At 48.5% G+C, this 25,380-nt stretch overlaps 1 protein-coding gene across 1 annotated transcript in view; it reads right to left on the minus strand.

Moving 5' to 3' along the window:
* Nucleotides 1-25,380, minus strand: part of ESPL1 (extra spindle pole bodies like 1, separase) — a 270,074-nt gene that overhangs the window by 133,163 nt on the left and 111,531 nt on the right. The window contains exon 20 of the mRNA XM_082244709.1: nt 23,518-23,688. Within this exon, the coding sequence (XP_082100835.1) occupies nt 23,518-23,688 (171 nt within the window). The remainder of the gene's footprint in view (nt 1-23,517; nt 23,689-25,380) is intronic.

A 25,380-nucleotide genomic window follows, 5' to 3' on the forward strand; every position in this document is an offset into this window, starting at 1 on the left:
CACTAAATTCTAATCTCTGCTTTGCATAGAAACCGGATCGTCCGCTTCCCCAACCCCCCTCCCCCGTCAGAACTGAGGAATACCTTGTTTACATAGTAAAAAACACGGAGAACTGAGATATGCCCAACGATCAACAAGTGCCGGAGGAGAGAGTCCCCGGAACTCACAGATCGGCTTTTGCTGTGAGTGATCACAGCAGAAGCAGTCCGCCAGCGATGTGCGCACCCCCTGCAGGCGGAAATGCAGAACCACACACACACACACACACACACACACACACACACACACACACATCTCAAAATTAGAATATCAAAAAGTTAAAATTATTTCAGTAATTCAAATCAAAAAGTGAAACTTATATTTTATATAGATGCGTTACACACAGTGATATATTTCAAGCATTTCTCTCTTAATTTTGATGATTATGGCTTACAGCTAGTGAAACCCCAAAATTCAGTAACTCAGAAAATTAGAACATTACATAGGGAGAAAAAAAAAAGATTTTTAGTATGTCCATGTACAGTAGGAGTGTTGACTATAATTGCAGCATTGATGCATCACTTTTAAGACTCGCGATTCTGCTGAATCTATTGCCAATTCTATCATCCAGCGCTCCATGCAGTGTTTGGCCTCTCCTGGAGAAACACAGAGGCAGAGCCTGCCTGGTACCAAAGCCCGCTCCCCTTCCTGATGGGCACTGTGGCAGAAAGTTAGCTGATAGTAGAGTGAAGGGGGAGGAGCTCAAGGAGACCCCATGTCAGCAGAAGCATCACTGGCACCAGAAGGGAGAAGAGAATCAAAGACACACGGAGCATGGAGGAGGGGGAATCTTCTGACACTGAAAGGGAGTGCCAGTGCCACTGATCCAATCCCTCCACCACTATCCCTCTGCCAGATCCCATTCCTCCCACCACCATCCCTCTGCCTGATCCCATCCCTACCCGCCACCATCCCTGTCACTATCACTTCCATTTTGTGCATTTAGGACAAACGCATTTCACGTCATTCTTAAAACAATCTGCTGAGAAACCTAGAACTAGTTTGTGAGAGTCCATCTATTCCGCCTTTTCACAGCTCTTACGGCAAAGAAACCTTTCCGTTTTTTCCTCTAGATGTAAAGAATGCCCCTTTGTTCTCTGTAATGAACTGAAATAACTTGTAGCCCTCTTTTGGGATTGGTATGAGAATTACCCTCCCCAAACAGGATATTGTGCTAAGAGCAAATTACCAAAAAAAAAAAAATGGAGTTCTTATGACTGCTTGAATTTTTGGATAAAAACGTGGGCATTAATTGTGATGCATCGCGGAATCGAATAATTGATCAGATAACCATAACCTAATCGAATTGTGAGGCCAGTGAAGAAGCACACCCATGATGTACAGTATAGTATTCACTCAATACTTTATCGGGGCACCTTTTGCATGAATTACTGAATCAATGCAGCGTGGCATGGAAGCAATCAGCCTGTGGAACTGCTGATGAGTTTTAGAAGCCCATGTTGCTTTGATAGTGGCCTTTAACTTGTCTGCATTGTTGGGTCTAGTGTCCCATCTTCCTCTTGACAATACCCCACAGATTTTCTATGGGGTTTAGGTCAGGCGAGTTTGCTGGCCAATCAAACAGGCATACTTTGATCAATAAACCAGCTATTGGTACTTTTGCCAGTGTAAGCAGGTGCCAAGTCCTGCTGGAAAACAAAATCAGCATCCCCATAAAGCTGGTCAGCAGAGGGAAGCACGAAGTGCTCTAGAATTTCCTGGTATAGGGCTGTGCTGATTTGGACTTGATAAAACAACGTGGATCAACAACAGATGACATGGCTCCCCATATCATCACTGACTGAAAAATTTTGCATTTCATTTGGAAATCAAGCTCCCAAAGTCTGGATGAAGAGTGGAGAGGCACACAATCCAAGTTGCATGAGGTCCAGTGTGAAGTTTCCAGTATCAAACCGATGAGACACCACACAACAATGCAGAGGAGGTGAAGGCAGCTATCAAAGAAACCTTGGCTTCCATAACATCTCAGCAGTGCCAAAGGGTGATTGCCTCCAAGCCACGCCGCATTGATACAGTAATGTAAAAAGGTCATGCAAAGATTTCTGTATTAAAAATCCTTTTTTTTATTGGTCTTCTGTAATATTCTAAGTTTCTGAAATACTGATTTTGGGGTTTTCAGTAGCTTTAAGCCATACTCAAAGTTAAAAGAAATGCTTGAGATATCGCTCTGTGTGTAACATCTATACATAATATAGGAGTTTGATTTTTTGAATTGAATTACTGAAATAAAATAATTTTGATGATATTCTAAATCTTAGGAGCTACACACACACACACACACACACGAGCTGCACGATTAATCATAAAAGAAAAAGCGATCTCGATTCACATCCCCCTCTCACAATCTTAAACACAGCATTTCCTTGATTCATACAGAGCAGAGCTGTTCTCTGCCCACTCACAGCTGTCAAAAAAAAAAAAAAAAAGAGCCTCTGGCAAATGTTTATCAACATTGTTAAGGCTGCTAAATAACTATCAACTCGATGTTTTACAATGTAGAATTTCGCTCGTTCTTTTAGATCAATGGAATGAACTTCCATCTGTAAAGGAGGGCAGTTTAACCTTAGGCGGTCATTTACAGTCATTTGTAGGCAGTTGAGTTCAGGGACGATTTTTGGAACGCAATTATTTGCGCTCGAACGTGTGTTTCCCGGCGTTTCAAACTCAAAAACGGGACCAAACGTGATGAACTACGTTCAGCCACGTTATACGTTTTTTTTCTTCCATTCAAAATCAATGGTTCCCTATGGGAGCCTATTGATCTGAATGGAAGTCGCACCGGAAGTCGGATCAGGATGATCCGACTTGCGCTGTGAGAATCTTGAGGGGAACTCCACGCCAAAAATGGGAAAAAAAAAAAAAAACTGGGTGGGGGTCCCCCCCAGGTTCCAAACCAGGCCCTTCGGGTCTGGTATGGAATTTGAGGGTAGCCCCACGCCAAAAAAACGGCATGGGGTCCCCCCCAAAATCCATACCAGACCCTTATCCGAGCACGCAGCCCGGAAGGGCAGGAAGGGGGGAGGGGGACGAGCGAGCGGCCCCACCCCCCCCGGACCATACCAGGCCACATGCCCTCAACATGGGGGGTGTTGGTGCTTTGGGGCAGGGGGGGCTCTGCACCTCCCACCTCAAAGCACCTTGCCCCCATGTTGATGGGGACAAGGGCCTCATCCCCACAACCCTGACTGGTAGTTGTGGGGGTCTGCGGGCTTATCTGTATCTGGAAGCCCCCTTTAACAAGGGTGGCCCCCCAGATGCCGGACCCCCTCCCTATGTGAATGGGTATGGGGTACATTGTACTCCTACCCATTCACCCCATAAAAAGGCAGTGTATGTAAATGACAGGAGACGTTTTGGAAAGTTTATTAAAAATCTTCATCCGGACTTCTCTGCTCTGGTCTTCTCCCTCTCCGCTCTTCTTGTCTTCTGCTCTTTTGCTGTCCGATCTTCTGCTCTTTCCTCCGGTCCTCCTCCGACGATGTCCCCGGTGATTATGCCGGTCTCCGGTCTCTGCAGCTTGTTATATAGCCATTGTGGGCGTGACCTCCTGATGACGTCACCTGGCGACCACGCCCACAATGGCTATATAACAAGCTGCAGAGACCGGCATAATCACCGGGGACATCGGAGGAGGACCGGAGGAAGAAGAGCCGAGGGCAAAAGAGCAGAAGATTGGACAGCAGGAGAGTGGACAGCAAAAGAGCAGAAGACAAGAAGAGCGGAGAGGGAGAAGACCAGAGCGGAGGAGTCCGGATGAACATTAATAAACTTTCCAAAACTTCTGTCATTACTTACATACACTGCCTTTTATGGGGTGAATGGGTAGGGGTACAGTGTACCCCATACCCATTCACATAGGGAGGGGTCCGGGATCTGGGGGGGCCACCCTTGTTAAAGGGGGCTTCCAGATTCCGATGAGCCCCCTGCCCGCAGACCTCCACAACCACCGGCCAGGGTTGTGGGGATGAGGCCCTTGTCCCCATCAACATAGGGGCAAGGTGCTTTGAGGTGGGGGGTGCAGAGCCCCCCCTGCCCCAAAGCACCAACACCCCCCATGTTGAGGGCATGTGGCCTGGGTATGGTCCAGGGGCGGTGGGGCCGCTCGCTCGTCCCCTCCCCCTTCCTGCCCTACCGGGCTGCGTGCTCGGATAAGGGTCTGGTATGGATTTTGGGGGGGGGGGGGGAAGACTACCCTCAAATTCCATTCCAGACCCAAAAAGCCTGGTTTGGAACCTGGGGGGACCCCCACGCAGTTTTTTTTCCCCCATTTTTGGCGGGGAGTTCCCCCTCAAGATTCTCACAGCGCAAGTCACGCCGCAAGTTGGATCATCCTGATCCGACTTGCGGTGCGACTTCCATTCAAATCAATAGGCTCCCATAGGGAACCATTGATTTTGAATGGAGGCAGAAAAAAAACGCTGCTAAAAGCAACGTGGCCAAACGTGCAATACCACCAATGGAAAAAGCTACTGAAAGCACGTTTAACAGCTACTTTTTCCCGGCGTCAGAACTAGCTTTGCAGCTTGTTTTTTCTAACTTCCTGTGTACATGGAGCCTTAAAGACTAAGCCTTTTTCTGACACTTGTTGCTTACAAGATAAAACCAGTATTTGTTAGAAAATTACTTAGAACCCCCAAACATACTTTTTTTTTTTTTTTTTAGCAGAGACCCCATAGAATAAGATGCAGATCATTGCATACTATTATGTCACACTGTATTTGCGCAGAAGTATTTAAAATGCCTTTTTTGGGGGGAAAAAAATACACTAATTTTAAAACTAAACCGTAAAGTTAGACCAATTTCTTTGTAGAATGTAAAAGATGATGTTATGCCGAGAATCGTGATCTGTATTCTACGCAAAAAAAAATGGGATTGTTGACTTGCCGTAAAATCCATTTCTCTGATGTTCATTGACGGACACAGCTCTTCATCTTCTTGACTACGTGGGACACCCCCCAAAGCAGTGTAACACATGAGGGGTGAGAACAGCAAGAGAAAACAAAAACACTTCCCAAATCTAAACAAAGCCATTCAGGTAACATGGAGCTTAACCAAAAAAACTGGAGCTCATCTGAAAAAAAAACACCCTTAGAGAACCAGGTCCTCCAAAAAGCAGCCTGCCAAACCTTGCGGCCAAAAGAAGCATCCGCAGATGCCAACACATCCACCCTTTAAAACTTTGTGAACGTGTGCACAGACGACCAAGTGGCCACCTTGCAAACCTGTATCACTGATGGGCCCTTAGTGCTTCCTGGGCCTTCTAAGTAGAGTGTGCCTCAACACGGAAAAGAGGAACCTGCCCCTAACTGAATAAGCCTGAATTACTGTCTGTCTGATCCATCTGGAAATGGCTGCAGCAGCAACAGCCAGCCCTTAGTGAGGTCCATCCGTGAGAATAGGGATTCTGACTTCCTAAACAACTCCGTAGCTGCCAGGTACACCCTGATTGCCCGAACCACATCCAGGGAATGCAAGGCAATTTCCTTAAAATGTTAAGGCCTGGGACACAGGGAAGGCAACACAATGTCTTCCTTTAAATGGAAATCAGAGGCGACCTTTGGAAGAAACAACGAACATGGACGGAGAACCACCTTATCCCTGTGAACCACCAGGTAAGGTGGACAGGACAGCACCGCCAGCTCAGACACCCTGCGCGCAGAAGTGATAGCCACTAAAAAGGCCACCTTCTGGGACAACGCAAGCAGGGGAACCTCCTGAATATTATCCAAAGAAGGCTTCTGGAGAACTGACACCAAATTAAGGTCCCACGGCGGCAATGGAGACCGTACTGGAGGAGCCAAGTGTCAAACTCCCTGGATAAAAAGTATGCACCAAGCAATGTGTGGCCAAAAGACATTGAAAGAAAACCGCCAAGCCGAACCCTGGCCCTCGATGGTACTAAAGGCCAGGCGCTGCTCAGCCCCCCCTTTGGAGGAAAGTCAATATCTGAAGGAGCGAGGGTGAACCCTAAGAGACTCCACCACGTAATACAAGTCTTCCTTGTACGATGGGAAATCTTCCTAGAAGTAGATTTTCTAGCCTTTAAGAGCGCAAGAATCACCGATTCCGACAAACCTCTATCTTTCAGCACCTGGCTTTCAACAGCCAAGCCGTCAAAGTCAGCGTTTGTAAAGCAGGATGGAGGACTGGCCCTTGGGACAGCAGATCTTCCCTGATAGAAGTCTCCATGGAGCATTAGCAAGTGGTACCAGATTGGCATACCAAGACTTGCAAAGTCTGGAGCCACTAGAATGACCGGAATCCCCTCTGCCTCGATCCTGTGCAGGAGTCTCAGCAGAAGGAGGGGAGGAAAGGCGTAAATCAGACAATACTGACTCCAAGGAGCCATTAAAGCGTCAGCTAGAGCAGTGGGATACACATGCTCCAAAAAAAAGGTTACCAAGGAGAAGGAACATAGCAACCCTCTAGTCTGATCTCACCAGAAAAAAAACAAACTTAAAATGTACAGTACTATAACTAGGAATTTGGAGAACATGAGAGCAACAAAGGATTACTTTTAGGCTAAAAATACATACTTGAATTTTTTTTTTAGGCTAGCGTTACTTTAATTTCGATTAAAGCAAAACAAGGTCAGAAGAACTTCTGAGGCAACTGGGACGTCCCAGAAGCTAAAGGGGAAGCAACACAAACAAAATGCTAACAAGCCCAAAAAGCAAAGGTGAAAACTGGTGGCTAACACCTGCTCAGAAACCTGTCTAAAGGAACTTGCATTTGAATCTGGTATCAGCAGAGGCTTTAACATCCACCTGGTAAAACTTGGAGACAATGGGAAAAAAAAAAACACCAAGTGGCAGTCTTGCAAATCTACCAAACAGAGGCCCGACACTATAAATTCTAAGAGGAGGGCGACATGGCCCAAAGGTAGCACCAGACCGATGAGGGGAGTGCCTAACAGGAAGGAAGGGAATCACCCAGGCGTCCAGCTTTCCCATGGAGGAGCCCACGTCCACCCCAAAACCCTCCGGGAAAGGGGGGTGTCGCTAACCACACCAGGAACTAGGCGGGCACCGCTCCAGACAGAACCTCCTCGCCATCGAAAAAAAACTGAGTACCTATAGCAGGGAGAGGAAGTCTAGCCCCTGGGACAGCCCATAGGTGTACCCAGACTTTTTCCACCTGGTGTCCTAGTCCTGAACGGGGCAGTATAACCCAATGGTTAAGAAGATCAGGAGCTGTGTCAATGAACGAAAGAAAACTGGATTTTTTACTTACCATAAAATCCTTTTCTCTGAAGTTTAATGACAGACGCAGCTCCATATCTTCTTGAACATTGGGTTATGCTGCCCCCTACAGGAGTAGGCAGGGAAAAAAAAAAAAAACTTTTCACACCTATGGGGTAGTCCCTGCAAGCATACACCCACGCACTCTGCTATAGTCCTCAGTTTTGTTGCAAGCAGTATTTAGAACATGGGTGTCCAACCTTTTGGCTTCTCTGGGCCACATTGAGTGTAGAGAAATATTCTCGGGCCGCATATAAAATATATACTATAGTTAAGGTATATAAGTAATAAAATGCTGCCGTGCCCTTCCTGCGCCACGTCCCGCAGCATTAACTTAACAGAACTAGAGGATGATGAAATGAAATGGAATCAGTATACGGAGGTTTACTTCTTCTAAGAGATATTAAAGAAACACTAACCACCATGACCACTTCAGTGATTTGAAGTGGTCATGGTGGTAGAAAACAAACACTGCACATGCTGGGATATTTACAGTTATGTGCTGGGGGATAGTTGCACCCCTAGCACATGTGGCTTAGGCAGCCAGAAAATGTCATGTCCTTATTCATACATGTATGAACAAGGATATGACATTCTGACAAAACACAACTAGTTATTAAAAAAACACATTGCAACAATTTACACACGCTAATGCACATACCTTTTCTACATATTTTGCAGACTGCGGGCGGGTACTGCTGGCGCGTAATGCTGGTCATGCGGGTACTGCTGGAGGAAGCAGCGTATGCAGTAGAGAGCAGAGCCGCTGCTTCCTGTATGGCTCCTTTCACAGACAGAGTGCATTTCATATCACTCCACCTGTGACAGAGCCGGAACTATACAAGAAGAAGCGGCTCTGTCACTGACTACAGACAGCCTAAGTCTCCCGTAGCAGCCGGGAGATCGCACGGCACTTGCAGCCTAGTGCGTGCCCATCCAATGCAGCCTCAGCAGTGCAAGCCCATCCAATGCAGCCTCACCAATGCAAGCCCATCCAATGCTGTCTGGAATGGAGAGAGGAGAGCTGCTGGATTACACAGAGCGGGCAACTCCCGCTTACCCGGCGACCGCTGTCATACGAAGTCCTGCCTCCTGGACCGGCTCCTATGATAACATCACCAATATGCTGTCTAACATAGGAGCCGGTCCAGGAGGCGAGGCTTCGTATGACAGCGGCCGCCGGGTAAGCAGGAGATCCCTGCTCGGTTTGTAATCTGGCGGCGCTCGCCTCCTCCCCTCCCAGGCAGCCTTTGCCTACAGTTAGTTGGAAGCTGCTGTGGCTGTGCCCCCCCGACTTCCTTCCTTCCCAGCAAAAAAAAAAAAAAATTGTCAGGGGCAGTGGGCCGCATTGCCTACGGTTCCGGGCCGCAGGTTGGACATGCCTGGTTTAGAAGAAAAAATCCCCCATCCCACTCATAATTAGATGGGGTGGGTGCTGCGTCTGTCTATGAACTTCAGAGAAAATAATTTTACGGCAAGTCAAAAATCCAGTTCTCTCTATCGTTCATTGACGGACGCAGCTCCAAATCTTGACCATTGAGACATCCCAAAGCAGTAATTGCATGAGGGGTGGGAAAAAAACGCCAAGAACGTAATTCCCCAAAGGCTACATTTGGCTAACCAGGTAACATGGAGCTCAACCAGGAACAACTGGCGCTCACCTAAAAACATACACCCTCAGAGAATATTTTCTCTTAAAAATAGCAGCCTGCAAAACCTTGTGGCCAAAAGGCATCAGAGGATGCCAACACATCTACCTTGTAGAATTTTGTAAATGTGTGCACAGACGACCAAAGTTGCCGTCTTGCAAGCTTGCATTACTAATGCCTGATGGCGAAAAGCCCAAGAGGCACTCAGCGCCCTAGTAGAATGCGCCTTCACAAAGAAAAGGTGGAACCTGACCTTTCAGTAAACAAGCCTGAACCATCTAGATATTGTCGCAGCCAATCCTTTGAGGTCTTTCGGTGAGGACAAAGTTTGATTTCCTGAAAGATTCAGCAGCCGCCAGGTTAACTCATTGCCCGAACCACATCCAAAGAATGCAAAGCAATATCCATGGAACGCTTGAGCTTAGGACAGAGTGAAGGTAGCACAATGTCTTCATTCAGATAAAAAAAAAAAAATCAGAAACCACCTTAGGAAGGAACGATTGATTAGGTCAAAATACCACTTTATCTCTGTGGACCACCAAATAAGGTGAACGGCAGGACAGCTCCACCAATTCAGTTACTCTGCGGGCAGAAGTAATAGCCACCAAAAAGGCAACCTTCTGTGACAGTGTAAGCCAAGGAATCTCCCTAATGTTCTCAAAAGGAGGTTTTTGAAGAACAGATAATACCAAATTAAGATCCCACAGAGTTAGTGTGGGGAATCGCCTCGGAGGAGCCATATGGCGAACCACTTGTGTAAGTGCGAATCAAGGCATGCGTAGCTAAAGGGCATCAGAAAAATAAAGCCAAAGCCGACACTTGGCCTGGATAGTGCCCAAAGCTAACCGCTGTTCAACCCCTTTTTGAAGAAAGGTCAAAATTCTAGCCCCCCAAAAAAAGGCAAGAAATGGAACAAGTGGCGCAAGCTGTTAGCACTACATAAAAATGGTAGTCCATATAATAGCACATCAAGGCTATGATAAAGTCTTAAGGTGAGACGAGGAAATCATCTGAATGCTCAGGGCCAGCCTGTTGGGGAGCAGAAGCGATCTCCAAACATGCAACAAACAAAAGAGAAAACAGGCGCCTCTGAGTTAAGATTTAATATGGCAAACAAGTAATAAAAACTTACATCAAGGTAAGTATAAGCAGACAAGATGGGTCCTTCCGGTGTCCATGTGGAGGCTGGGGCTTGGAGTATCACTGTGGGTCCGTAATCATCTCTCTTCCTCTTCCTGTCCAGCAGGAAGTGGAGGGTGTCACAGCAGTGAGATGGAGGCTTGGACAGCAGGGTGAAACCGCAGTGAGATGGAGGCTTGGGCCGCACGGTGGCCGTGATGGTCGTCCCCAGGATCTTCCGGCGTAATGACTGATGCGTTTCCGAGCATGCGCACTGTGGTGGGAAACCAGTGCACTCCTTTTTCAAAGTCGGATGTAAAAGGAAAAGAGAAGGACCAATTTATGTGTTCCGGGACAAGGCCCTCTGGTGGTGAAGTTATAAAATTACTATCAAAGTAAACATGACTCTACCTTACGGCTGTATGAGGAACAAGGGTCCCTCTAGGACAGGGGTGGGGAACCTACGGTTCGGAGGCCGTATGTGGCCCCCGAAGTCATCTGGTCCGGCCCCCCATGCAGCTGAGTCTGTCTCTCAGCTGATCTTTCAGAATGGAGCCGATGCTTCCTGTATAATACCTGCTCCGTTCTGACAGTCTGTGTGAGTCCCAGGCGGAGTGATATCAAATGCACTCCGCCTGTGACCAATACAGGAAACATCACCTCTTCCTCCAGCGTGGCGCTGCTACACTTCTCCAAGCCAGAATTTCCCGCCAGCACCACACACAGCAGTACCAGCAAGAGCCAGCAGTACACACAGCAGTACAAGCCAGAACCAGCAGTACCCACAGCAGAACCAGCAGTACCCACAGCAGAGCCAGCAGTACCCACAGCAGAGCCAGCAGTACCCACAGCAGAGCCAGCAGTACCCACAGCAGAGCCAGCAGTACCCACAGCAGAGCCAGCAGTACCCACAGCAGAGCCAGCAGTACCAGCCAGAGCCAGCAGTACCTACAGCACAGTACCAGCCGTACCCACAGCAATACCAGCCTGCAGTACATGCCAACAGTACTAGCCTAAGCCAGCAGTACCCACAGCAGTACCCGCCTGAGCCAGCAGTACCAGCCAGCAGTACCCACAGCACAGTAACAGCCATCAGCACCAGCCTGAGCCAGCAGTACCCACAGCAGTACCCACAGCAGTATCAGCCTGAGCCAGCAGTACCATCCAGCAGTACTCACAGCACAAGCCAGCAGTACCAGCCTGAGCCAGCTGTACCCACCAGCAGTACCAGCCAGCTGTACCCACCAGCAGTACCAGCCAGCTGTACCCACCAGCAGTACCAGCCAGCAGTTCTTTTCAAAACTTCCCACAACAAAAAAGCCGACTGCGCTCCAGACTGACCGACGCAAACCTGGAAAACCAGTTGCGAGTAGCATCATCATCAATACCAGCTAACATCACACACCTCACCAAAGAGAAGCAGTTGAAGCCATCACATTAGGGGTGAGTTAATTAAATGTTTGACCAAATATAACAGGTACATTTTTACGGTGATAATTTTGTACGGCCCCCGTATGGTTTTATAAATACCCAAATGGCCCTTGGCAGAAAAAAGGTTCCCCACCCCTGCTCTAGGAGGTCAAACCAGTATGAAATAAAAATAAACAATAATATTCATGTGATGATGCATGAAGAGAATAATACCATAGACAATGAGAGGAAAATTAGAAAAAAAATAAAAACCATGGGATGAAATGAGAAAGAAATGTTAAATGTGGAAATAAAATTAAATATAAATAAAATTAAAAATAAAATATAAAAAATAAAAATAGAAATAAAAATCAAAAATGGGAAATTAAAAATAAAAATAAATGTATGCATATCATTAACAGACTAAATATACAATAAAAAAAAAAATTATATTTGTATGCGATAATGTAAAATTCTTATAGTATATATTGATACATGTATGTATAAAATCAGGAAATGGATACTAATGCAATGAGATGGATAGAATGGGAACAATAATGAATATCAACCTGAAAGAGGTATGAATGTGGAATGTATAATCATTCGGTATAAATGCTAGACCGTGAGTGGATGAGGAATTGTTGGCGGCAGGAGGGGTAGGAAGGGGGGTGGGGAAAAACCTTTGGCCAAAATTGGCACTGTATGGATTACCTAAAGTGAACCCTAGAGGGGACTAATTAAAGAATGGTGGATACATCCAATCTTTGTTCATCCCGTTGGGCGAAAGTGTATTGAGGGAATAGATCCAAAACGTTTCACGTTCGCACAGTTTGTGAAATCTTTCGGCTTCAGGAAGGTCTTTTGATATTTGCGCAATGATCCATACCTCAAGATTTGAGGTAGATTTGTCATGGTGTCTGAGAAAGTGGCGGGAGATGCTAGGTTTGTCTTTTCCTTCCTCTATTTTTCTCCTGTGTTTCCCAAATCTTTGTCGAAGGGGACAGATCGTGCATCCAAAAAAAGGCAAGGATGTACCTTCAGCAATTCACACCATGAGATGTATGATTTCCACGTACGATGATGGATCTTCCTGGAAGTAGACTTCCTAGCCTTCAACAGTGTAGGAATCAGAGAATCAGAAAGACTAGTCTTCAATACCTGGCTTTCAACAGCCACGCCATTAAAGCCAGCGACTGTAAAGGATGGAAGATCAGCCCTTGAGACAACAGATCTTCCCTGAGAGGAAGTCTCCAAGGAGCATCGGCAACCAACCTTACCAGATCTGCGTACCAAGACTGGCGAGACCAGTCTGGGGCCACCAGAATGACAGGAATCCCTTCCACTTCTATTCTGCACAGAAGCCTCGGCAGGAGTTTCAGCGGAGGGAAAGCATAGATCAGCCGATACTGACCCCAAGGAGCCACCAGTGCGTCTGTGGCGTCGGCCAGAGGATACTTCCATCTGGCTACAAACCTCTGAACCTTCTTGTTGAATCGTGAAGCAAACCGGTCGACATCGGGTGTCCCCCACCAAACACAGGAGAAGAAACCCCTTCGGGTGCAGGGACCACTCCCCCTGATCCAACACCTGACGACTCAGGCAATCCGCCTGCCAGTTTTCCACACCAGGTATGTGCACTGCAGAAAGGGCTGGAACAAACTTTTCCGCCCATTCCAGGATCTCGGCCCCCCTCCCGGGCCGCTAAGACACTCTTGGTGCCCCCTTGATGATTGATGTAAGCCACGGTCATGGCACTGTCCGATTGAATCCGGAATGGACAACCCTGTAAACGAGTTGTTCAGTGACCCAGATAAAGCTTTATCGCTCCGATTTCCAGTATATTGATCGGAATATTAATCAGTACTCCTCCCCAGCTGGACAGGCTGGCGTCTGTGGTTACCACAATCCAATACAGTGGAAGGAAGGACTTGCCCTGGCATAGTGCCAACGAGTGAAGCCACCATAATAGGGCAGTTCTTGTTGTGACTCAACCGAATCATAATGTCGAAGGACTTTGGATCTTTGTTCTATTTGGCAAGAATCTCATGTGGAACTGAGCAAACGGAACCGCCTCAAAAAGGTTCACACCATCAGACCCAAGACCCACATGCAAGTCCGCAGAGGACAGATTGCTTGCCAACAGCAAATGAATCACTCCATGCAACTTTTGCAGCTTGCCCGGGGGAAGAAAAACCCTTGCCGAAGCGGAGTCCAGAGTCAGGCCCAAATAATCCAATCTTAAGGATGGTATCAGGGCAGATTTTAAATTGATGTCCATACAGCAATTGTCAAGTCCAACAGGGCTGAATGCGAGTCTGCCCTTAATAGATCGTCCAGGTACCCCAGTACTGTAATCCCCCGTTGTCGCAGTAATGCCAACACCGGAGCCAATACTTTGGTGGCGGAGAGGAGACCAAAGGGTAATGCCACAAATTGATAATGCTCTTCTACAGCAAAGCGAAGAAAACGCTGGTGTCCAGCGTAAATAGGGATGTGTAGATATGCGCCCTTGATCTCTATGGAGGTCAAAAAGTCTCCTTGGTGTAGAGACGCCACTACCGTGCGAATGGACTCCATTCAAAACTTCTGCACTCGCACAAAGCGGTTAAGAGCCTTGAGGTCCAGGATTAGACGTACTTTGCCTTCCTTTCTGGGCACAGTAAACCGGTTTGAACAGAACCCCTGAAAGCGTTCCAGAGAAGGAACTGGCACAAATACCCCTTGCGACAGCAGATCTTGTACCGCCTCTCAGATCCCTTAACCTGCCTGAAGATAGGCGTAGATTGGACAGGAAGAACCTGTCTGATGGTCCGGAATTAGATCATGCAACCCAATCGGATCAGTTTGTGGACCCATTTGTCCTGAATCAAGGAAGTCCATCTGTCTCCGGGGTCCACCTAGTGGAAACCACATCCGCGAAGAGGTAGCGCCTTTTAAAGCGCTTATGCACCACTAACATTTGTTTGATGCACCCCCACTGTTCATTGACAATGTTGTCAAAGTTCTGAGCAGGGAAAAACCTTGCCTCACTTCTGGGATTTGCAGGTGCCAAAAAGACACCTGTGTCCGTGACGCTGTAGACTCATCCGCCATTTTTAAGGTTTCCCGCACTGACAATAAGTGTTTCCACCAGTGTGCTTTCCCATGCGGCAGCTGGCGAGGATATATCCCCCTCGCCATCAGAATGCGAAAATGCAGATCAACCAGGATGGTATGCGTCCGCGGCGGCCACATCTACCTCAGAATTGGAGGATACTAGAGAGGCAGGTGAAGGCATAGGGAGCTTTCGGCTATTAGCATTTTTTGTTAAAACTAAATCCACTTACAACAGGCTTTCCAAAACTGCTGTAAAAGCAGACAGGGGGAGGGGCGTGTCCAAGATCGCGACCTGAGCAGACGTGCCTGCTGAGAGCTCCGAGAGCGATTTATCCTGCTTGTAATCCGTGCCTGCCTTTCTCACTTACCTTGGCCGATTTCGGTCCCCTGCATGCCCAGCCGATCGTCTGCCCGACCTCAGTGGGCGAAGAAGCTCCATTTCCCGCAGGCAGTACATTCCCCAGGGGCGGCCGCTCCCGCGCAGACTAGGCCGCAGCCGCCTCGCCCTTCCTGCAATATGGCCTCTCAGACGGAGCAACAACCTGCTGCCGAGGTCCAGCTGCCTGGCATCCCGGAGGTCATGGCGGCTATAGTGGCCTGCCAGACGGCACTCACCACGAAGATCGAGGCGGTGCAGATGGATGTCTGTCTGATGCGGCAGGACTTTGACAAGATCCGGTCCCGGCTTACGGAGGTGAAACAGCGTGTTAGGCCTGTGGAGGACATGCTGGCTGAACACACGGCCTCCCTGCAGGTCTTGCATTCTAAGGTGCGGGCGTTGGGAGTTCCGTGCCGAGGACGCCGAGAATCGCAACCGGCGTAATAACCTTCGGATTGTGGGGATCCTGGAGGTTCGTGGAGGAGCTGCTCCGGTCATTGCTGCCCGTGGCCCGCTACTCCCAGCATTACACCGTAGAGCGGGCTCACTGGGTCCCTCCTCGCCCAGGACCGGAAGGCTCTCCGCCTCGCACTATGATCCTTCGACTGCTGAACTTCAGAGACCGGGATGAGACCCTGCGGGCGGCGGGGTCGCTGGCCTACCAGAACGCCAAGCTTATGATCTTCCCGGACTACACAGTGGAGACACAGAAACAACGTCGCTCCTTTGACGCAGTCAAGGCTGCGCTCCGGTCCCGGGGCATTAAATATAATATGCTGTTCCTGGCTAAACTCCGGGTGGTTGATGGGGAATCCACCCGGTTTTTTATGGATCCTAGAGATGCATCGGACTGGCTGGAGCGACTTCCCCCCCCCCCCCCCCCCCCCGCGGCTGAATGGATGTTCCCTGTGCTTTTCGTTGCCCGGCGATGTTTTTACCCGCTCTTAAGATACTGATGGCCTGTGTATCTCTTCCCTCCCTGACTTTACTGTGCCCTGGCTGCCATGCTGGCGGTAACTTACATAACCCTTCTTGGATTGCGGCCCTGCGCCTGGTCGCCCCCGGATGGATGTCTGCACACGCGGTCCGCTGGTTGGCTGACTTGAGCTCCTTGGAACTGCAAGCTTGGATCCGGTGTGTATCGCTCTCGGCTGCACCACGCAGCTGTACTTTACTGGTACCGGTTGTGCCTTCCTTACCCGGGTGCCCGTTGGCCCTTGGTTTCACGTCACCTTTTTGACTTGACTGTTGTGGGGGGTTAGGGGATCCATGCCTGCCCTTGTTTTTGGGTCTGGCGGGGTGGGGGGAACCGTGGGTTGTTCTGTCCTGACTTGCATACTGTGCTTTTTACTGCTCGATTTGGGTTACACTGCGAGCTCAGGGGTTTGTTTGTACAAGGTTTTGTTTTAATGGTTGCTCTTTATACTATACCTGGTGTGGCTCCGGCCCTGTGGGCGACCCTTGAGGGGGTCCGGACGATGGGCGAATGGCCTGACCACCCGGCTTCCGGTAGGGTGTTGATGTGTGCCTATCCTGCATTGATGGTCCCCTTGGGTGATCATGGCGAAGGTTGATGTGCTTTCCTGGAATGTGCGGGGTATGAATTCTGCGGTTAAACGCTCCTTGGTATTTACCTTTTTGCGCAGATATGCCCCGCACATTTGTGTTCTGCAGGAAACCCACCTGCTGGGATCTCGCACTCGGGGTCTTAGGCGGGCCTGGGTGGGCTCCCATTATCACTCCACGTATTCTTGCTACGCCAGGGGGGTTAGTATCCTCGTGCATCGCTCACTGCCTTTTCAGCTGCTGGAGGTGCGGACTGACCCGGCCGGGAGATATGTGCTGTTACATGCTACCATACATTCCGTGCCATTTCTGCTGGTGGGTCTTTACTTGCCTCCTCCTCCGGTTGACCATGCCTTCCTCTACACTCTCATGCAACTGATTGTCTCGTTTGATGTAGCTAATGTGTTATTGTTGGGTGATTTTAATATATGTCTCCCACTCCGGATCTGGATCGCCTCCACCCTCCCTCGGTCTGGTCTGACGCCTTGGCCCATTGGACTTAGCGTTGGCCTCTATGGAGGTAGTAAAAATGGTCGCGGCTGCCTCTATTTTGCCCCGGGGCATCTCTGACCATGCCCCCTTATTGCTTTCTCTCCGATTGTCTGATGGGAGGCCGAGTGGCGGGTGGCGGTTGTCATGGTATTGGATAATGGAGCCCTCTATTCTTGACGCTATGCCGACTGAATTGTCCATTTTTTGGTCACGCAATGTCGAGCACCCTAACCCAGTGGTCCTCAACCCTGGCCTACAGGGCCCACTAACAGGCCAGGTTTGCAAGATAACTGAAATACATCCCAGGTGATATAATTTGCTGCTCAGTGATTGCAGTACTCTAGTCTGCATCTCCCCAAGGTAATACTTAAAATCTGGCCTGTTAGTGGGCCCTGAGGACCGGAGTTGAGGACCACTGCCCTAACCCACTGGTCCTGTGGGATGCCTTCAAGGCCTGGTTGAGAGGAGTGTATATTACCCGTATTGCGGCAGCCCGCAGAAATTCTGTGCAGTCTCTGGAGCAGTTGGAGGCGTCCCTCCGCTCGGCGGAGGAATCCTATGTAGCGTCCCCTGATGCGGCTCATTATTCATCCTTCCAGCATGCGTTGCGGGAGCTCTCGGTGTGCAGGGCTTTTGACTCAGTCGAGTGGCCGTATCTCTGGTCTGTGCTCCGTCGCTTCGGGTTTGGGCCTCGCTTTTTGGGTTGGTTGCGCCTGCTCTATCGCCGCCCGTCGGCTCGCATCCGCACAAATGGCGTCGCCTCTGCGGCCTTCCCTCTGGGTAGGGGGACGAGACAGGGCTGCCCGCTCTCCCCGGGACTATTTGCCCTGGCATTGGAGCCGCTGGCGGCCCTGGTTCGTTCCTCGGAGGCTGTCCGCGGTTGGCGGGTGGGCTCCCTTGAGGAGAATGTGTCTCTCTACGCCGATGACACCTTGCTATATCTGGCGGATGCGTCCTTGTCCCTGCAAGCCGCCCTGGCCATTTTTGAATCATTCGGCAGGTTTTCAGGGATACGTATAAATTGGTCCAAGTCGGTGTTGTTTCCCCTCGATTTGGATGCGCGGGCCCTGGCGGCCCCTTCACCCTTGATGTGGGTGGATGAATTTAAATACCTGGGGATCCGGATCACCAAAAAAAGCAGTGACTATCTGCCCCGCAACGTTACCCCTATATTGGATCGCCTTCGCGAACGCTGTGCGAGTTGGGGATCCCTGCCCTTGAACCTGCTGGGCCGTATTAATATCGTTAAGATGGTTTTTTTACCAAAATTCCTGTATGTATTTCGCCAATCCCCGGTGTGGATCCCAGCCAACTTTTTTCGTGACTTAGACGCTTGCGTCGGCTCCTTTTTATGGGCTGGATCGCATCCCAGGTTGGCGCGGTCTACATTACAGTTACCGGTGTCGTCGGGTGGCTTGGCCCTCCCTCATTTTAAGTTTTATTTTTGGGCGGCTGTCCTGTCACCGTCCATTGGTGGTTTGAGGGCTCCCGGTCAAACGCGGCGACGTGCCTCGAGGCTGCTTGCCTGGGCTCCCTGGCGGGCCTCTGCAATCTGCCCTACCGGGGTGTGAGAGCGTATCCGTCCCTACCTCTACCGACTAGGACTACCCTTAGGGTTTGGACGGTGGCTCGTGCGCGGTTCCTCCAACCTAATACTTGGTCCCTCTACCAGCCCTTGTGGGGTAACCCATCTTTCCCTCATCTGCGGACGCTTCCAGATCCGCAGGTTTGGGCTGATCGCGGAATCCGCAGGCTGAAGGACATTATGCCAGTTGATGAACTGCGCACACTTCCGGACTTGCGCGGCTCCTTTGACCTCCCCCGTTGGATAGGGTTCCGCTACCTTCAACTGCGCCATGCGATTCGTGCCCAGTTCCCGACCACTCCAGTTCTCCAGACTGATCGCCTGGAGGATGTCCTAGCGCAGGCCGAGCTCCCTAAACCGTTATCTGCCCTGTATGCTACCCTACTTGTTGAGGCCTCTCCGGCTCTGGAGCGCCTGTGGCAGCGTTGGTCTACGGATATACCCAACTTGGATAGGGAGGACTGGGACGACTGCCTGGGCCAGGGTTTGAGCTCAGTTATAGCTGCCAGGGATAAACTTATATACACCAAATTTCTGCATAGAGTTTACTTCACTCCTTCGAGACTGCACAGAATGTACCCTGCGCGTTCGGCTGACTGTCCTAAATGTCTGCTGGCTGAGGGTTCCTACATGCACATGTTCTGGGACTGCCCGCGTGTGACGGAGTTCTGGGGTGAGGTGTTTGATGTTCTGAACGCCCGTCTCAACCTCAATGTCACATGTACCCCGGAGCTGGCGCTTCTGGGCATCCCAGATCAGGTCAAGCGCTCTAAATATTCAAGGTTGATGATAGCTTTGGTGCTTTACTATGCCAGGAAGGAGATAATTCTGCGGTGAGGTTCCCCCTCCCCTCCCACGCTGCCGGCGTGGAAGGCCCTGGTTAACGGGGCCCTCCCCATGTATAAACTTACCTACATTGCTAGAAATTGCCCCCGCAAATATGAAAAGATTTGGCAGCCATGGGTAGACAATGTGACTTGATCTCCTCCTCACTGGTTCTATTTTGCTTAATGTTCTGTTGGTTCTCTCAAGGATGTTTTTGACTTCTCACCTTATCGTTGTTTCATTATATTGTGCTCCCTGAGTGTCTTTTTATGCCTTATTTCAACGTACTGTTTCGGGATTGCTTCTCCCCCGTCTGTTTGCATGGTGGCCACTGGCTACACATTTGCTGTATGCTGTTTTTTCCCTGTTTTATTTCAATAAAGAGCAACCTTGTTTGTAAAAAAAAAAAAAAAAAAAAAAAAAAAAAGCAGACAGGGGCTGTGACCCGGAGGGTCCCGCAACCGCACTGAGGGGGTCTGTAGGCGAGATTTGGTTTTGGGACTCCATTAGCACCGAGTATCAAAAAAGCAGTGTCACTTTAAGAAGAGTTGCAAAAACCACAATCCACACCGCTGCACTAACAGTGCCACAAGTCCCAGCCCTAACACAGCCTGTAGCAGTGGGAGTGAATACCTACAAGGACCCCAGAAACCTACTACCAAAACGGTCTGGAGACTTCAGGAACGTTCTGTGCAGAGAAGAGAAACAATCTGACACAGGAAACAGAAAAACGCCAGAGTCAATGCCTAGGGCCCCTAGCTTCACCCTCGCTGTCGAGCTATCGTGTACTTCAATAAAATGGCCGCCCCATGCATTCCTATGGGGAACTACCAAAACATGGGCGCCCATGTATTTCAATGATAGACTTTATACATTGATGCAGATCAGAACACTACAGCAAAATGGCGGCCCCCATGGCGCACCATGCGGTCTCCAGGACCCCCCCAGGGGGGGTCATCAAACCGAAGCATCAGGAATCCCTGGGAGGTGACCCCACCAGGACAAAACACCCCCGCAGAACCGCAGCAATACATCTGCCCAGAGGTAGGAACCAGATTGTGGGGGGGGGGGAGGGGACAGCCGAGGGGGGCCTGGTATCACCGAAAGGCCAGGGGAACCGAGGGATGCCCAAGGGTCCAACATGACCAGGGAGGGGACCCACGTTCACCCTTAAGACCGCCAGAGAATTGGGGGGGCACTTACCATACCATGGCATCAGGTGGGCGCCACTCCGGACAGACAACCTCTCCACCAGGGTGGGGGTGCTAAAGGCCAGAGGGTGCGCTGCGATTCAGGGCATCCTAGGTTGTGTGCATCCCGGCGAGGTGTTTCACTCACGGGCCCCCAGCCAGCTGTTGCTTGTAGTTCTCTCAGGAACAGTAACTAAAAAATAAAGTCTTACAAAAAGGTTCCCAAAACAAAACAGCCAAGATCGAAGTCCCAGCAGGGAACTAGGTCTTACTCTTAAACTAGGCAGAAACAAAACTGAGGGCTATAGCAGAGTGTGTGGGTGTATGCCTGCAGGGACTGCGCCATTAGGAATGGCAAAGTTTTTTCCTGTCTAGTGTCCTACTCCTGTAGGGGGCAGCATAACCCAATGGTTAAGAAGATATGGAGCTGCGTCTGTTAATGAACGGTCGAGAAATAAATGTTTAGCCTTAACCCCTGTTGCCGGTGGTTTTGCGACTAACTCATGGGTTGATTTACTAAAACTGGAGAGTGCAAGATCTGGTGCAGCTGTGCATGGCAACCAGCTTCTAACTTCAGCTTTTCAGTTGTCCTTGGACAAGAAAACCTGGAAGCTGACGGTTTCTACGCAGCGCTGCACCAGATTTTGCACTGTCCAGTTTTAGTAAATCAATCCCATAGTGGATTTTCCTATTGGCATCACTTCCTGAATGAAAAGTATTAACCTTCCCTAAGGAACAGCAGGAGAACCTTAGCAGTGATCGGGGTATGCAGCAGTTGCTATGGGAACAGGTACCTAGTTGAGTCTATTTAGCCTGGCATCACATCAACTTTAGCCCGTCCTCTGATGAAGATAGCCCATCCTCGCGTGAGGGATAGCCAGGGTGCTGTCAGCACCACACTCTGGAGTTACGAATGGAATAGATAAGCGATCAGCTGAGGGGAATTTACTTTGTATCCGAGAGTGCATGTTATACTGAATAAAGGATCAGTCATTTTTTACTATACTATAAATATCTTTCATGAAGATTTAAAGAAATGTTTTGGGGACACTGAAGGAAGCGGAAGTGAGCCGTTGGTACTCCAGAGCTAATACCCCCAAAAGGTGGGGAAAAGCACTGAAACCTATATTCATTTATGGGTCCTATCCTCAATGAGGGCATAACCTTAACACAGTGGTAACACAAAAGTGGAAGTGCTTTTGTAACATTGTTTGGTTTGTATTTAAGCTTATGAAAAATTTGAATAGCAGTGGAATTTATTGTTTGCACTTTATATTTATTGGCATGCACACAGCAGGTGTTTAGGAGATTTAATATAGATTTGGTATATTAGCAGTTGCCCTTTTCAGCAGCACATCACTATTCTTATTTTAGATTGTTATTTGAACAGGTTACACCCATGGTGCAACATGCTCCAGTCACAGTGCCTGTGACAGCACCGCTGACGCATTTTAAAAACAGCTCAGCTGTTCTAAATGAAGTGCAAGGGTGTTGATGAGTGATCTAAGCTAATGGAGAATTCCTACAGCTTCCCAACAGAAAGCCTGTACACAGGTACTGGCAGAAAGCTGTGAGCAATGTCTGCAGGATCTTGAGGGGGAAAAAAAAAAAAGTACGGTATGCACTTTTAACCAGCAAAAACATGTGCGTTCATTTTTTTTTAGAAAGGTGAACTTAAGAGGAAATTAGTTTGGAGATTAGATGTCCATTCTCCTAGGACAAGCAAAAAATGGAAGCATAATAGAAGTTGGAGAGGCTACACCTGGCGAACAGAATTTTTTTGTTTAACAAGGTCTAATTCCCCTGTAAGCAGCAGGATAACTCTGCCTCAGAATCCTTTCTGACTTCCCCCTAATGAACGATTAAGAAATGGGTACAAAACCACTATAGATTTTATTCAATGCTTATCATGCAAGATGCAGCACAGGTTAACTGCTATTTGTCCCAGTGTGGTTTTAAAATTTGCAGCGGTCTCAGTTACTTCTCTGCCTTTTGGCCAAGACCAAAATGTTGTATCTGTTCTTCTCAATTTACAGGAAGAAGAAAGCTGGTTCCCAGTCTCAGCATTATTAGTTAGCATTTATCTGATGTAAGAAGGTAGGAAGGATTCTTTTTCTCCCAGTTTGATTCTGGCCTGGTTTAACTCCAACTCTTCTAATGCCTTTCTGCTAGGCATGGGGCTGCATTTGTCTGGTCAGGGGCTGGGAGGCCCAAAGAGCTCCCAATCATGTGCCTCCTTGGGAGTGGCTTCAAAAGGGTGTCTGAAAAGGACACTTTGGAGGTAGTATACCATTGAGTTTTCTTCATTGGAACTAGGCAACCTCACTTAAAGCAGATCTTTACACACCTCGGCTCCAGCGATACGACATCTACAAACTCCCCGCCAAAGGGCCTGCTGGGTATAGTTCACATAGCACTCTCTATTTATTCACGGTCACTTCACTGTCAGCATGATTTTTTGTTTTCTATTTATGCACAGAGACAGAGTGAAAGTTATTGGGGCCTGCCCTGATGTCAGTGGGAGGATCTGTGGCCATCTTGTATTTTCCTCTCCCCAACCATAAGGGTCCTTTGAGAGAGCCCCTAACCAAGTACTTGGAACAACTTTGGCTGGTCCCTAAGGAGTGGGGTCCACATGGTTTCAGCTTAGGTAGATACAGTAACGTACCCCTGTCAGCCGTGTGTCCCACAGGGTTCATAGTTTGGATGCACTTCCTCTGTGGAGATTTCCATGCCCTCATGCACATTTATGTGCTGCAATGTCACTTTTTACTTTTTTTTGTTAGGAAAAAAAAAAAAAAAACTACATGGTTGTCAATCCAGGTGAAAAATATAAAAAAAGTGTTAAATCTGTTCATTAACACTTTAATACACTCCATTAACAAAAACAAAGTCAGTAACTTACTGAATAAAGCTGGTAGGGAGGATGAAATCCCTTTCATGCTGAATATGTTTGGATCAGCTTCCTGTTCCTTTGTAACAGATGTCCAGCTCTGCATCTCTGATCCAACATCTCTTCTTAGAATTTCACACTCTCCCATTTTTTCCTTTGAGGACTTTTGTGCTCTACCAGCTGCTGTACAAAGAAAATCAAACACAGAAAAAAGAAAATTGGATCTCTTTTCAAATAGAGCACATCAAACAAACAAAAAAAAAAATTATTAAAACCAAAGTGCAGTTTTACCATTACAAAAAAATTGCATTCAACCATACAGCCACAGAAAGTTAAAGTACCCAAGTTTCCTTCACTAAAAATCCCAATTCAAGCAGCATGGTTACCAGTATGCTAGCTGTCTAGCATTGGCTTGGAGCAGCTTGCTCACAGAGAACTAGGATATAAAAGCAGAGGCAGGAGGGTTGTAGAATTATCGGTCTGAAACAGTATTTATGCACAGACTTTTTTTTTCCCCCCTCAAAATGCAACCCAAGATACTGGTATTTATCAAAGATAATGGGTTGACATAACCATGTGGATAATGTATACATCTAGATCTATATCATCCACACACATCTATCTCTACCTCTACAACAAAAGCGTATGTGGAGGGGGGAGGGAGCAGAATGAGGGACTTTCCAAGGGGGGGGTGCCTGTGGGAAGGAGGGGAACCTGAGGGTTCGGCCATTCCAAGGAGGGGCCCAAGTCCACGCCAAAACCCTCCAGGGGTAGAGAGGGGACAGCTACTCAACATACCAGGTGGGCACAGCACCAGACAGATCCTCCTCTCCATCAAAATGGGAGGGCTGTCGGTCAGGAGGAACGCTGCGACTCAGGCCGAAGCCAGGGAGTATGCAACCTCGCAAGACGATTAATTTGCAGGGCCAGCCCCCGTCCAGTGGGGCTATGTCACAGCTGACCTAGCACTGAGCTGAGGCCTGCGAGTGCTCGCTGGCCAGACTGGGGTGACCACTGGATCTAGATTATCCAGCCCGTCGCCCAGTCCGGCAGTTGATTGTATATCTCACAGGAAAAATCCAGGGAGGAAAAAATGTTCTAATACTTTTGCCAGGACCAAAGATTCCAGCAAGAAACTAGGTCCTTACTCCTGACTAGGCAGAAAAAAATGGAGTGACTATAGCAGAGAGAGGGAGTATACCCCCTGGCTTTTCCATGGGTGTAGCCAGGAGTTTTTCTGCCTTGTGTCCTACCCTGGTAAGGTGGGGGGGTGGAGTATAACCCAATGGTCAAGAATGACAGGAGCTGTGTCCGTCAATAAATTAAATGTATTTTTTTTTAGCTGCGGTTCAAAATTTGTTAGTGGGTGGCTTAATTCCTTCTCCATGGTGCCACTACATGTAGAACTGTACCCACTTGCTCTCTCACAAGCTGGACTAGGGACTACGGCATTCGTAGTGTGCATAGAACAGTGCATGTAACTGCAGCTAATCCACATTGCTCACTCCAAACTAATGAAAGTCAGGGGGGAGAAGGAGATTTTCAGAAGCTCACAGAGGACATTACAGGGAGGCAGAAACAGTAATAAAAGATTACAGAGCAAAAAAGTAGTACAAGAAATCCTGTTAATCCTAAATCTTGTTAGATAAAAGGACCTCTAGTGGTGGCTACTTATAAAAGCATTTAATGACCAGCAAAAGACGATAATCTGCAAAAGAAAGGAACAAGGGAAAGGGATGGAAAACAAAAGAAAATAGAAAAACTGGATTTTTTTTTTAAGAACTTACCGTAAACTCCTTTTCTCGAGTCCATTGGCAGACACAGCTCTTATGCTTCTTATACCATTGGGTTATGCTGCCCCCTGCAGGAGTAGTA

The sequence above is a fragment of the Pelophylax lessonae genome (genome assembly GCF_965119305.1).
Source record: "Pelophylax lessonae genome assembly, chromosome: 2".
In the NCBI taxonomy this organism is placed as follows: domain Eukaryota; kingdom Metazoa; phylum Chordata; class Amphibia; order Anura; family Ranidae; genus Pelophylax; species Pelophylax lessonae.